Source organism: Lepidothrix coronata, unplaced genomic scaffold (assembly GCF_001604755.1).
Source record: "Lepidothrix coronata isolate B3197 unplaced genomic scaffold, Lepidothrix_coronata-1.0 Scaffold1, whole genome shotgun sequence".
Taxonomy (NCBI): domain Eukaryota; kingdom Metazoa; phylum Chordata; class Aves; order Passeriformes; family Pipridae; genus Lepidothrix; species Lepidothrix coronata.
In genome coordinates this window covers 685,158-699,387 of record NW_016690181.1, presented here as the reverse complement: position 1 = coordinate 699,387, position 14,230 = coordinate 685,158, and the positions used below count along the sequence as shown (strand labels likewise).

Genomic DNA, 14,230 nt, shown 5'->3' with positions numbered 1-14,230 from the left:
AAGAGACAGGGAACACCAAGGCCTTCACTTGAGATAACAGATCAGGACTTTAAGGCTTTAAATAAATGTGTTTGCCTTCCCATCAAAGCCAGCTGGCAAAAGTGCTAAAGTTTAGTAGTTTGTACTAAAACTGTGAAGCCATGCAAACAAACTTTGGACTATCAAAAAAGTCACAAGTTTTTGACATTTCGGTTTCCATCTTTTTTTAACTGGTGGATCTAAGCCCAAGCTTCTGGAAGTTATTTCAGTTACTGAAAGAGACCTTATAAAACATTTTAGTGATTAGTAAGCTTTGAATTAGCGCTATTGTGAGGAATTCTGCAGCAGCTGCCTATGTTTTTTAAACAGCGTTACAACCATCACTGTAGGATGCTGCTCTTGTCATTACTGAGACGGGCTGTGGCGTACAAAGTGTTTTCTTTATGTCACAGTTTTGAAATTACATTTCAGTGACACAGTCTACTGAAGGCTAAAGTTTCTATTAGAGAAGCCTTCCCTTATCTGGTTTTAATGGAACTGATAGTATATTGCTGTTAACAGAATTTAAATTCAAAGTGAATTAGTAATTTTGTACTGAAGAAAGAATAGCCATTTCTTTAACTTATTTGGATTTTTTTTCCTATATAGCAATAGTAGACCTAAGGACCTCTTAGGACCTAAGAACAAATTCTGACAACCAGTGTCTTAAAAGATTGAAAAATATTTATGTATCAGATGACAACGATCACAATATATCAGCATTTTTAAAGTCTTAAGTTATTTTCTGTTCTAAAATAGAGAGGCAATAAGGAACAGCATTTACATGCTATCATACTATTAATACATTGCTCCCTGAGCAGCTAGGAAAGCTTAATGAGAACAAAATTGAATTTCTGAACAGTCTTCACAAGCTGAATTATTTCATTACACAACAACCAAAGACGTTTGTATAAAATAAGGTTATATTATTTTTAAACCAAGTTTCACAGAATAACATTTATAAACATAGGCCTAAATAATTTAAACACAGCAAATTTAACAGCTTTTCATGCTACAAAATTATGTATACAAAAGATAACCAAAGGGGATGTTAAAAGTGCTCTCTTGCTTGAAGATTTTTCTAGATGAGCCTACTTCTAATGTAACCTGAGTCATCTGCTGGTTCTCAGGTCTCTTCTCTTATTTTTCCAGCAGTTCTCAAAAATCACTGCATATATCAGCTCTTTTGAAGACAGGGCACCGTGCCAACAAGCAAGCAAAAAACTTAGCTGTTTCCTACTACTAATTTAATTTTAGGATATTTCTCTAAGGAATAAAGTGGATGCTACTCCTCCGTAAATTCACAGGGAAAAGCAGAATTCCACATGGCTTGCATGTTTTACATGGGTACTCTTTTCATCCATGAATAATAATGTGCTTACTACTACTTCCTTGGATGTGGTGTGCTGGGGAAGAGCAAAGTGTACCAGTGAACGCCAGGCCTTCCTGCATCTCCCTCGGACGGCCCTCCAGGCGCACAGGCCGAGTGTTGCTGTCAGCTTATATGTGACATCGTGTAGCACCAGCAATATGCAAACCATCTATTCTAATTCTACCACCTCTGTATGTCTTCCACCACATCCAGTGCATAATTTTAAAGTGCAAATTTAAAAATTGAGGAAAACTTATTTTGGAGGAGAAAAAGTTGGGGGGGGTTGGTCTTGAGAATAATCATGACTCTCTAGGAAAAGCAAGGTTAAGCTAAAGCTCTCACCCAGCTTCAAGATGAAGCATCTCCAGACAAACACGAGCCACAGTTTATTCTTTTCTTACTGTATTGTCTCCTTGAGACTGATACATAGTTTTTATGAGAAAGGTTTTAAATTATATGCTAATATATGAAGGATGAAAGGTGAGGGAAATCTTGTATCTCATGCTGCTGTTATAATTGTGTTGAGACTGGATGCTCCATTCCTTCAATAATTTTTTTCTTTTTTGGTGGTGCTTACAGTGCAGCCCCCCAAAAAAGAGCTTTAGAATTTGTGCTATTAAATGTGTGGAAGGAGCCAGTGACAGTGGGCCACACAGTATATCCAGCTCCACCACCATCTACAACAGTTCTTGAACTGATTCCCATAGGTGTAGCCTCTAGTGGTCACTTAAAAGAGCCAGGAACTGCTCTTATCCCTCAAGGCTTGTCAATGGAGCTCTATTTCATTTCAATTGTCACCATGTAGTCAGAACACTAAGTTTCTATTTTGCTCTCAGAATGTCCAAAAATAGCCAAAGTGTAGAGTATTTGCTGTATCTAACATGACCTTCAGAAATGTACAGACTTAGACCATATTTAGATATTAAAAGATCAACCAGCAGGATTTCTTGGCATTGGCCTGTGTTCGTCACTCCCTTTCTCTCCTGTCACATCTCATGAGGAGCTAACCCAGCCATACACACCACACTTGCAGATGTTGTTCTAGGAGGCACCAGGTACAGAGGTTCAACCACTTTTCTTTGTGGCCAAGCGCTAGGACAAGAGCACCACACGGTCTATTCTGAAAATATCTCCAAACACAGAGATGAATTTGACATTTCTGTTTGTTGGAAGCATTCAGAAGGCAAGTTTTGTGTCACTCAAGCTCTGGCTCATGGTACCCACACTTTCCCTCACTTCAATTACAGTCGTCAAGGGCACAGCCCCCCCCAAGCAAACAGGGTCAGTAGGGCTCAGACGTGCCATAGGCTCTGTACTGCCAAAGCACATCCACTTTGCCAAGAGTGGTTGGCTCCAAGTGAACTGAGAGGCTTAGCTTCAGAAGACACCCGTATGAAATGGCTGTTGGCTACAGGCACTCTCTCCCATGGTGCTTCTTGGTCAGTGGTGCCTTTACTAATGATAAAGTGAGGAGAATACTTCTAAAAGAAATAATATACCAATATGAAGTTGTCTGTAAGCTAAATCCAGTGAACTAGTTAACTACAAAACTAGTTTCTGGTCAAGAGAACAGCTACCTGGAAATAGTTTGTGCTGAGTGAAGAATGTTCACAGTTTTTGCTATTGTGCTCTTGACCTTCTTTTTAGTAACAGATCTAAATCAAACTCGAACCTTATCAGCAATTGCCAATTTAAACTGGAATGCTTTAGAATTCCTCTAACAATCACAGATTAAGTAGCAATATATTGAAAACAAACTGTGATTGTCTTGTAATCATCTACTTCCCAGTGCACTTAGAAATTGATTAGAGAGATAATATCTTCTACTACAATTATACCTGGAGCTTGAGATCAGTACCACTGTTGCCTGGGCCAATTCTACCTTTTTTTTTTCCTGACCATGACTTCCAAGATTTCTACTCCTGCCACACCTTCACAAACAAAATAATTAAGAGTGATGTTCTGCCTCCACCCCTTCTATGTCTGGGCTGGAACCAGCAGGTACACTTGTCATCACTTGAGTTTAAACAAAGATGGTACCACAAATTAGAAGAAAAGCTTGGTCAAAAACCAAAAAGGAGCTGCAGAAAAATCTATCCAGGTGACTCAATCTGTTCTTCCAAGAGAAGAATTTAAACCGCACTACTGGCATCCCACAGTGCAATTGGGCCTGTCTTCACCATTGTTTAATACTTTTCACTAGAAATAGTCATATAAGAACTAGTTACCTTGCAATATAGCATATTTAGTACATCTTCAATACCTTTTTCCCCAATGCCCACTTTCCATCTCATCTCACCTTCACCACTGACTACGTACACTTTCTCTCGCTGCTTACACCTGTGCTTTTTCTTACACCTGTACTTTCATAAAAAATGAGTATCCCCAAAGCCAAACTTTTCTGTCCTCAAGCCCAGGTCTTCTGTTCACTGTTTGTTTCTCTATTAGTATCAGCCTACTTAGTTATAGGAAGATTCCAGAGCTGAGAAGGATTATGTCCACCAGTGAGCCAATCCAAACCCAGGAACCAGCTGCAGGCTAATAGGCCACATATTCCAATCCAAAGTAATTTTTTAGTTAGAGATGAAAAAAAAAGCTAGCAGATATTTTAGCCTCACTGAAACCATGCAAAGAATTCCCATTGCCTCTTAATAAATAAATATATATAAGTTATACACGGCCTCCTAAGCAATGCAGTTGAGTTCCAATGTCAGAAGCCCATTTCAAAACTTAAGGCCAGGAACAAATGATCATCAGACCAATACCTTTTTTGGGCGTGTATCCACAACTACTGGGCCTGTTTGGCATAACAGTTCAGGGAATAAAAAGGCAAACTTGCATATTAAAAATATTGAGGGAGTCCCATGACAAAATTAAACAGAACAAAGCTTGTAAGGTTCTCTAAACCACAACATTGTTCTTTTGGCCTCAGTGTTTCCAATTAAATGTTGGCCAGCTGCACCTAACAAGCTAAAATGGCTCTCTTACAACCCAAGAGTGAACAAACATCACTAATCAGGAATTAAAAATAGCTCTATGTTAGTTTAGGTAAAGATCTCTTGCTAGCCAAAGAGCAGATAAACTCAGCTCCACTAGTCTCTACAGAAAGTGTCATAAGCTTGACACAATCAGTGTGACCAATTTTTGGTAACTAACTCTTTGGATGAGAGACTGTGGAGATAAGCCGGTCTTTTAAAAATGGCCCAAAGATTTTCTTCAAATATTTTATATAAAAGTTCTATGTGCCAGGCTATCTGGAGTCACTTAAATAATTAAATACCCAACAAAAAAGTGTCATCAGTTTGCTCCTTCTCCTCCTTCTCCTCCTTCTGCTCCTTCTGCTCCTTCTTCTTCTTCTTCTTTAACAACTAGGGTACCTAAGAGAAAGAAAAAAAAAAAGAGAATAAAATCTGTAAAGATTTATGAACAGATTATTCAGAGAAAGACATAGTTAATGCTGATCTACCTGAAAGCTGTTGGAAGGAGTCAAGAGTTGTATTTCCTGCCTGTTTCTAACCGACATGAACTTCTGCATACTTGAACCGGTCTTAAATAGAAAAGCTTTCAAGTGATGAGCTCTTCTGTTGGATATTTTTTCAGCTTCTTGGGTAACAGGGAATAAAAAGGTACTAAAGCAGGATCTGCAAAGATCAACCTCAAGTGGTCTTTGGGAGATGCACTACATTAGTTCAACTGCTAACAACCAACATCACCCTTCTCTTGGGGTGATGTACAGCACCCTTCTCATGGGGCCCCTACTTTGTGCTGCTATTTCCACGACATACATGACCAAGTTTTAGTGTGGCTAGTAAGTCTAACCTTATACTACCAAGGTTACCTTTTGCCTGTAAAAATATGTGCCCTGTTTCATTTTCTGTTTCACTCTCAAAATGTTTCCTACTACAACAACAAATGGACTACTGCAGGCCACCCTTCCTAGCAGTGCAATTCTCTCATCAGGCTTCCACTTCCTCTTTTTACTGCAGTTGATCTAGTTTTAGATAGACTCTCCTAATAGATTTCCCATCTATTGCTCCCTGTAATTAAGCTGTCTCCTCTTGTCAACATCCCTACACTCTTCCCTTCCCTACTGCTATTCTCTTTGTTAGTGTTACCAGTCCCGCTCTCCACTGCTTTAGTAAATGGGATAACAGTGAAAAGCTAACATCTTCATTAACAGAAATTAACATATTAAAAAATATATTTTAAAATTATCTAATTTTTAGTTACTAACCAGGACATGATTTAGTATCTTTTCATATCAGTGTCTTGAATAGGAGAGGACAGCTCACAAATTACAGAATCATAGAATATGCTTAATTGGAAGGGACCCACAAAGATCATTGAGTCCAACTCCTGGTCCTGCACAGGATTATCCCCAGAAGTCACACCATGTGCCTGACAGTATTGTCCAAATGTTTCTTGAACTCTGTCAGCCTTGGTGCTGTGACCACTTCCCCGGGGAGCCTGTTCCAGTGCCCAACCACCCTCTGCGTGAAGAAACTTTTCCTAATATCCAACCTAAACCTCCCCTGACACAACTTCAGGGCATTCTCTTGGGTTCTGTCACTGATCACCACAGAGAAGAGATCAGTGTGATGGAGGAGGATATTCATGCATTTAGGAAACTTGCATGAAGTTTTGAAAATTTGCCCTTGCATCCCAAGCAAAGCAGAGCATATCCCTGTCTACCTCCACTTCCTCATGTCACCTCTTTTGTTGGGAAAACTGTACATCAAATTTGCTGGGAAAACTGCAATTCGACTTGGCAGATGAAGGCCTTGTTAAGTTATTTAATACAAAATCTTTCAGTTCCCTATTAATCATATGCTAAAACGACTTGGGTAACTACAGAGTAATGCCCAACGTAAGGCTGCAAGGCCACTTAGACTTAACACTCCAAAATCCACCAAACACTCTCAGAGGATCCTGCAGTCAGGATCTGAGTAACTACTTCTGAATAACTCCAAAGAGCAGAGGGAGGAATATTAATTTCATGAGCACACAGATGAATCTCTGAGGTTATGATTCATTTCCCTGTGGTTGTCATTATATTACGCTGTTAACTCCCACCAACTGCTTCATGCCCCAAACTCACCATCCAGCTTTTTCAACTTTGGTACACGTTTGGTTGCTTCTTCAATCCAACTGTTCTTCTGATCAGAGGAGGCATATTTCTCTTGTAGTGGATTGCCTACAAACACCAGATCCTCTAGTAATGGCAACTCTGCCAGTCTCACAAACTCTGCTGTAACCACAAAGGTGAAAACACCAACCAGATTGTGGAACATGGAAAGAACATCTGCACCACACATTCCTTTCAAACTCAGTTCAAACTTAAAGAGTATGGGATACAACAGGAGAGGGACTGCTTGGGCTCTAACTGGTATCGGGTTAAAGAACAGGTATGCATTTTAAAAGAGATCCAAGAAGATGATTCAAAGCAAAACTTCATTGGACTTAGAAGCCAAATTCAACATTCTAACTATTTTTACTCTCTTGAATGAGTGGATATTTAGGGATTCTGCACATGTCTGCAGGCTTGTCAGGTGGACTCAAAACCAGCACTATTTTTCACTTGGTGACTTAAGTCATGCATTCATCATACTACAGGAGAAATTACAGAGTAGAGATGCAAGGCTTACCCCAGTCTTTCACCAAATTATTTGACATATAAAGAACCTTCAGCTTCCTCATTACACGGATACCCCTCAGTTTCTCAATTAAGTTGTATGAGATCCACAGCTCCTCTAAAGTATCGGCAACTGCCTCCTGGAAAATGACAGGACTATTCAGGTAAGCAGAAGTACATCTCCCTTATTCTTCAGATTCTTTCTTCACCCCATACAGGACACCTCATGTGAGAAAATACTAAGGTATATTCATTTTAAGCGGGTCCCCAACTATGCATGACAAATGCTCATGGGAATTAAAAGCAAAATTATATATACAAATATAAGTAAGGAGGACAGAAATCGCAGTATTAGAATAAAACAAGAAATAGCTGGCTGGAGTAGTTGTTCTTAAGGTATAGGGGCAGAGGAGACAAATTTTGCTGCTTGTGCCCTGCAAGCATACATGAAGTGAATGTGATTCAAAAACTGCTTTAGAAAGGATGTTATACAGTATGAGAGAGAATCATTCATTCAGATGCATGTGTTTGTACCTGTTAGCCAGAAATTGCTTTCATAATTCTCTCAATAGAGAGGGTTTTTTAGACTAGTCATTACACATTAACTTTGTATTTTACACTTAAGAGATATGGCATCTCTGAAGGTGGAAACAGCTTTGAAGAGAAACATTCTGCAGAAGAAACACACAGTATCTCTTGAGAAAGGAAATAATTTATATATTCATTAAAAATGTGTTGATTGAAAAAAAGTTCTTCTGCCCTGAATTAAAATGGAACAAAATTACTGATCCAATATTTTCCTCAAAAAATTTTTCCCTACTTGGTAGACTCAGTCCTACGATCATCTTCTCTAAATCCATACAGCTCCAGGTGCCAGTCAGCATAAAAGGGACAGACTCTCAGGAAGTGTGTGTTCACAGAACTGTCAATATTTGTAGTAAAGAATAGCCTAAGTATCTTCAGGTAGAAAATTCTGTATACAAAAAGTCTGTAGGAATTACATTCATGTAAAGCCAGTGGAATTTACATGGCTTTACAAATGGCAGCAGTTTTCAAGTAAAAGTTCTGCTCATCTTTATCAAAGACACCAAAATCTCTCTTGCTAAAATTCTTCTGAGTAGTAAATTAGTGTAGCAGAATTTCCAAACATGAAGAGAATTTTAAAAAAAAGTGAAAGATTATCCGAAAATTCAGAAGCAATGTGTAACAAGAGGGTGAACAGATCATAGAAAAGTAGAAAATAAAATTTTATTAAATTCAGCAAAGACTTGTATAAACATAGGGGAATTACCCCACATTCTAGACAGCATTCCATTTTGTTAGTGAAGAATTGATACTAAGAAGCACATACCAATCCATTCAAGTTCTTTATGTTATTTCTCCCCAAAGACAGAATCCTCAGATTTTCTGTAACAGATAAAAAAAAATCTTGTTAATAAACAGGGGTTTTTTTTAAATAAGAAGATGCTAGAAGTCAGGTAAAACACCATATTCTACTTACAAACCGCACTCTGAACAGGTTGTCTTAAGAAAGAATGACCTAACAGAAACAAAACCTCCTGACTACACAGATCAGCAGGAATGGATACAGGAGACAACTCAGAAATACACTCATGAACACAAAGCTGCTCATGTGTAGGTTCCCTAGTTAAAATTCAGTCCAGATAAATACTGAATAAAAATTATTATTTCACCTTGCACCTGAACTCTAACTGCTGACTTGCTTGTTATGATCTTACATAATTCATATCCCTTCTCCTTCAGGCAAAAGTTGTTCTGATCTTATTTTAAGGCAGTAGATTTGGTTTCTATACTAGAGGCAGCATATAAAGCTGCCTTACAGATGTCTGATGACAGGCATTTCAACTTCGTCTACCAGGCAGACAAAACTCCTTTCCAAGTGAGCTGGGGTGTAGTATAATACTAGTGCACCTCAAAGCTATCACAAACTAGCAGTCTTTTTGATAATCATTTTCATTTATCCCACAAACTTTCTTGTAGCTGTAAACAAGCAAACTGAGTTGCAGCATGTAACTGCATTAGCTTCAGATGTATACTTTTCACAAATGTTTTAACACTTCTTAACTGCATTAAGAATGAAATACTTAATGATCTTGTTTTGCTCTTGTATGAATAATGATTGAAAATACAGTAATTAAGGGCAAGATCAGTGCAAGTTTCAGCCAAGTAGCCACAGATGCTCCATAGACAGCACATGTAGCATCTTGAGATTGCTACAGATGAAGATTCAATGCTAATCAAGAACAAACAGCTGTATGTTCTGTCTCAAGAAATGCAGGGATGAAACCACACCTGATGAAACCATACCTACTAAAACCACAGGAAGATTAGTTTTCACTAAAAAGTTGAGGTACAATGAAAATTCTTTTTCTTTTGAAGCACAACAACTTAATACATGACCATGCTCAAAAAACAAAGAATCATAACCAGTAAAGTCTAAAATTTCATGTTTAAACTAAGTCTAAACTATTTTATGCCTACTATAGCTAATATTCTCCAGAATATACCCAAGTATCTCCATCCATGAGGGAGAATGCTGGGAGATGGCCTTTTGATCTAGCCAGCTATTCTCTCTGTAACTCACATTTATAAATCACAGATTTGTCCTAGCTTTTGCAATCTGTGAGAAAAGAAAGGACACAAATACCAAAATGACAGATTGCTTAAAAAGCCATGTCTTAAAATTGTTTCCAACTGCTGTTACTGTTTTTTATCACTCTTGTTCTGAGATATTATATATTTTAAGGGAATAAAAACTTCCCTCATGGAATATTTATACTCTCTAAAATACAAACTAACACTCGTTGCTGTCATCTAAAACCTCTTCCTCGTGTACAGATACAGAGGTGCGATCATTTACACAGAATTATCTACTTGACATAACTACCATACCAGGTATATACATTACAATCATATTTCCATCTGAAAACAATGTAGATCCTTAAAATGGTTTCTCACCTTCCTCTTTGAAATGAGCAAAAGCAAGTATGTAATAATTAGCGCCCTGTTTATAGCTGTAAGTACTGCTATCCCTCTCTTTCACAGAAGCCAACAGACAGTGAGTTCCTCATTTGCTGTACCTTTAAGAGACAGAAGCTGTAGGCTTTAGGATCAAGTATTTGGTACAGACTGGATGCTTTGAATCCACTTTTATTAATATAAATATTAAAGATGCTTTAAAAGTTTTTAATGTTTTATGCCACAAAAATTTCGTTGATTTCACTTTTATGTATAAGTGGCTAATTATTTTCTCTCATGATAGAGTTACTCAAATTGAAGTATTACAGTACAGTTATTTGGAAAGACTATTGGAATATTTTTTCCCTGATCAGAATTTGCAAATTTTTTGAAGTCTGAGCATATTATGAAAATAATTAAGTTCATAAAGCTCTTTGAGAAACCTATTGATGTGCATTTGGAGAGGACAAGATTCCAGGTTCCTTGTCTGTCTGCTGGCATTTTAATGGGAACAGAAAAGCCTGGAAGCTCCACCCCAAAACCTGCAGCTCTTTGCCATCCTCATGCCACAGAGTCAAAGTCTTGAGGACAGACCATTAAGACTTCTGTCCTAAAGTCAGGAGCCCAATGAGTTTGATAGACAGCTGTCCAAGAAAGAAAAGTTCTACTTCTAGACAGGTGGCACCACCATCCATTTATAAAGCATGAACAAAATGAAACCAAGTATATGCAATCCTCTGCAAAGTGGAACAACATTTTTCCATCCAGGTCTACAACACTCCTCACTTCAAGCAATAAGGCAATTGTGGAGTTGTTGAACTGCAGACTATATCCATCATGAGTGTGGAAAACGGTCATAACATCATTCTAGAACTGATGAGGTGTTGAATAGCACAGTGAGGCCCACTGGAGGGTACTGAAGTGCTTACTGAAGGGAATTTTTTTGGTTTTTTTGTTAAACTTGCACTGAGACAACTGTCAAGGCTAGTGCAGGGATACCTGTTTCAATACACCATTACTGCTAAGCATGCATTCTCCAGTAAGACTGATAATTCTAACATTGTAATTGTAGTGTTCTAAGAGGAAGGAATAAAAAAGGATAAGAATAGGACTAAATAAAGCTGGATACATATAACAAATGACAGTATATATCCTAACAAACAACTAAAAAACAAACATTATGGCTGGTTGGCTTGTCACTTACTTAGGTTGTTCAAGTTGGCGATTCTTTCAATGCAGTTTGTAGACAGTGATAGTTTCCTTTAAAAGCAAGAATAATCAATTCACAGTATATATGGGATCACTATATTGGAAGAATTCCATGTCTAAACACCACTGCATTAGAAATAATTTTCTATTGTTCTCTCAATAGATGGTGAACTGACTGTATATGTTAACAGACTCAAAATATCCTCAAATCATCAAGGCTTCTTGAACTTTATTAGCTTCTGGGAAAATACCATGAGGTACTTATATGACATACTTGATTATCTTTTGATGCCTGGCCTTATCAAATGCATAGATGTTTATTTCTAAAGCGGCTCTAATCTCTTTCTGGAAGTCCTGCTTAAATCCCCGCTTTTTTTTTTTTTTTCATAAATTTTGGAGTGGGTCATAAATGTGCCAGTTAGTTGACAGACTCCAAACACAGACCTGTAATTATATACCATTTTTCTGGGGACAAATATTAATACAGAATCTACCCTAACATTTTCTGAGTAAGTCGCAGGGATCTTTGAATTAAAAAGAGCAACTGTGTGTGGAAAGAGAAGCTCAGCTGAGGCAAAAAAAAAGAGAAAGCTGCTGCTTTGAAGGCTACACTTAAACATAGTAAATACATATTTGCACAGTGGACAGCACAAAAACTGAAAAAAAGAATGAAGAGAATATTTTGTTTCCAATTTGTTTTTAATTGAACTTACTCGCAGTTAACAAGTGTGGAGAGAGATTCATCCATCTTCTCTACAGGAGGAACCTGACCGTACAGTTTTACCTCTTTTGCCTCTGAAGCCTTCTGGCCATTTTTTTCTTCCTAAAGAAAAGAAAAGGTGAGGAAGAGGCTTACTGCTACACGCAATTACCAAAAATTACTATATTTAAAAATTACTACAAAAGCAATTACTATAGAAATAATTCCAATATACTACTAGAAGATACTACTGAAAAGAGAAAGCATTTTGAATCCTGTTTATCAAGATTCCTGATGGTGTAGCACAAAAAGGGAAGGCTAGCTTATTTTCAAAACAGCAAAAGAACATACACATTACATATGCTTTTTTAAAAGTTGTGTTTATTAAATGAACTTAATTGAGGAGTCCTGTGCTGTAAAGAACGGAAAATAGACGGAGGTTTAAAATTCTGAATTAAGGTATTTCCATGGAGACTAACATATAGGAAACATCAGCCTTGGCCAATCCGTAGCAGAAGCAGAGTCTTAAAAGCTCTGCTAGAAAAATCTCCTTCCCACTTCATCCAGAGACCTCAGAACTCACACCTAACTCACAACACAAACTGAGCATGGGGGAGTAGGGTTTTTTTGGGACGAAAACTTCAACAGATTCATAGAGTTAAGAATCTAAAAAAAAAGTTGTGATTAGCCATTAAAAAAGAATGGGGGAAAATTTCACACTTTAGAGGATACAGCAAAAGATGAATTTCCTTTTTACAACCTAGGCTGATAATTTGCTAAATTAAATACTTAGTAAAGTTCAAAGCCTTAGAAACATGGCCAAATAACGTCAGCATCTGGGTTTATTAAAAAACATACTCTATTAAATCTTTTAAAATTCTGAAGTGATGGCAATTATTGGCTAAACATTTGGAACAAGTATCTGTTTAGGGAGTAGCAGCAGTTTGGACAGCTGCCTCCCTGACAGCACAAAGGGAGCATTTTGTTAATTCACTCAGTGTTCAGTGGGAGGACTGGAGGTCCATTAACAAAGGAGAAATCTCAGTGCTTTCAAAACAAGGACTCTTGTTTTCTCTCCCATTTTAGGCAGCTACTGAAAAGAGAGATAGCTGAGTGTGGCCTGGTTTATATGGCTACTTTGTAATGAAATTAATCGTATCCCAGAAAGCTTTAAGAATCCCATAGCAGAAGATCAGGTTTTGATAATGTTATTTTCCCTCTTATGAACCCAAAATACTTCAGGAAACTTAATTTAATAAAAAATTAGCATGTTGTCTCATACAATTACTTATATTCTAGATTCTGTCCAAATTCAGTGTGACAGTATTTTTACTCATAATTAGCGATTTAGCAAATAAGCACGTCAGATGTCTTGCTAGAATATGGCTATATGTATATAAACTAAATCACTGTATGAATGTGAAACTTCCACTTTCTTTTCTAAGAACAGCACTGTATCTATTTGCATTTATGCTCAGTTTCTAATCTATTGGTTCATACCATAAATAAAACTACATTTTTTCTTAAAAACATGAAAGGGAGAGAGCTTTCAACACAGACTCTGGCCAGCAGTGAGCACCTGTAGGAAGAAAATTCATCCTGATTGCCAAGTACTTCTGGAAGAAAGGTCAGCTGCACAACCTCAATATGCCATAGAGAAACCACAGGTAGAACAGACACACTTTTTTAAGAATAGGTTATATATTTGCTAAGTTGAAGCTGCTTTGATTTAAAATTGCTTTGATTTACCTAATGGCAAGCTGGCTGTAGGGCATAGTAAACCCTTATGCCAAAGGGAAGAAAAACATGCAGAATGTAACACAACACTAGATCCAATTGTACAAGTCACATGGGATCCAGATTAGGAATAGTAAAAGGAAGATTTAGACCCACCCCCAATAACCTGAATAGAAAAGCAAATTCAGCACTTCATGCCTAACAGTAATGGAAACTCACTGACACAGGCCTATTATCTCTAAGAGACGTGTGACAGAGAAGCAAATGGAAAATAAATCTTCACTACGAAACACAGAGATGAGGCTGTGAAGGGCAGAAAGAGTGAGGGAGGAAGAGCAAATTTTTTTAACACTCAGTTCACACCTCTAGTAATGCTAATGTCCACAAGTTGTTGCATTCTAGCTCTTATTAAGAGAGCAGGAGTGAAGTTTGCGGGATATGTCAACATAACTGGGAAACCCCTGAAATTCTGAAGGTACTAAACAATGATAAAATTCAAAATGAAAATAGTCTTCAATTCCAGGCTAGTACCTTGAGCTGATGATAGTACAGATCTTCTGGCTTTCAAGTGTACCTGTCCATG

At 37.6% G+C, this 14,230-nt stretch overlaps 1 protein-coding gene across 5 annotated transcripts in view; it reads right to left on the bottom strand.

Annotated features, from left to right (window-relative positions):
• Positions 1-684: 684 nt before the first annotated feature.
• Positions 685-14,230, bottom strand: part of LOC108494332 (dynein light chain 1, axonemal-like) — a 25,324-nt gene continuing 11,778 nt past the window's right edge. For 3 of the 5 annotated variants that reach the window (XM_017808758.1, XM_017808729.1, XM_017808766.1), the window contains 6 exons: positions 11,924-12,033; positions 11,206-11,261; positions 8,374-8,429; positions 7,036-7,162; positions 6,489-6,638; positions 685-4,767 (listed from right to left, as the gene is read on the bottom strand). In XM_017808758.1, the coding sequence (XP_017664247.1) occupies positions 4,688-4,767; positions 6,489-6,638; positions 7,036-7,162; positions 8,374-8,429; positions 11,206-11,261; positions 11,924-12,033 (579 nt within the window). In that variant the 3' untranslated portion in view covers positions 685-4,687. The remainder of the gene's footprint in view (positions 4,768-6,488; positions 6,639-7,035; positions 7,163-8,373; positions 8,430-11,205; positions 11,262-11,923; positions 12,034-14,230) is intronic. The other 2 variants (XM_017808739.1, XM_017808749.1) reach the window with 2 other exon arrangements.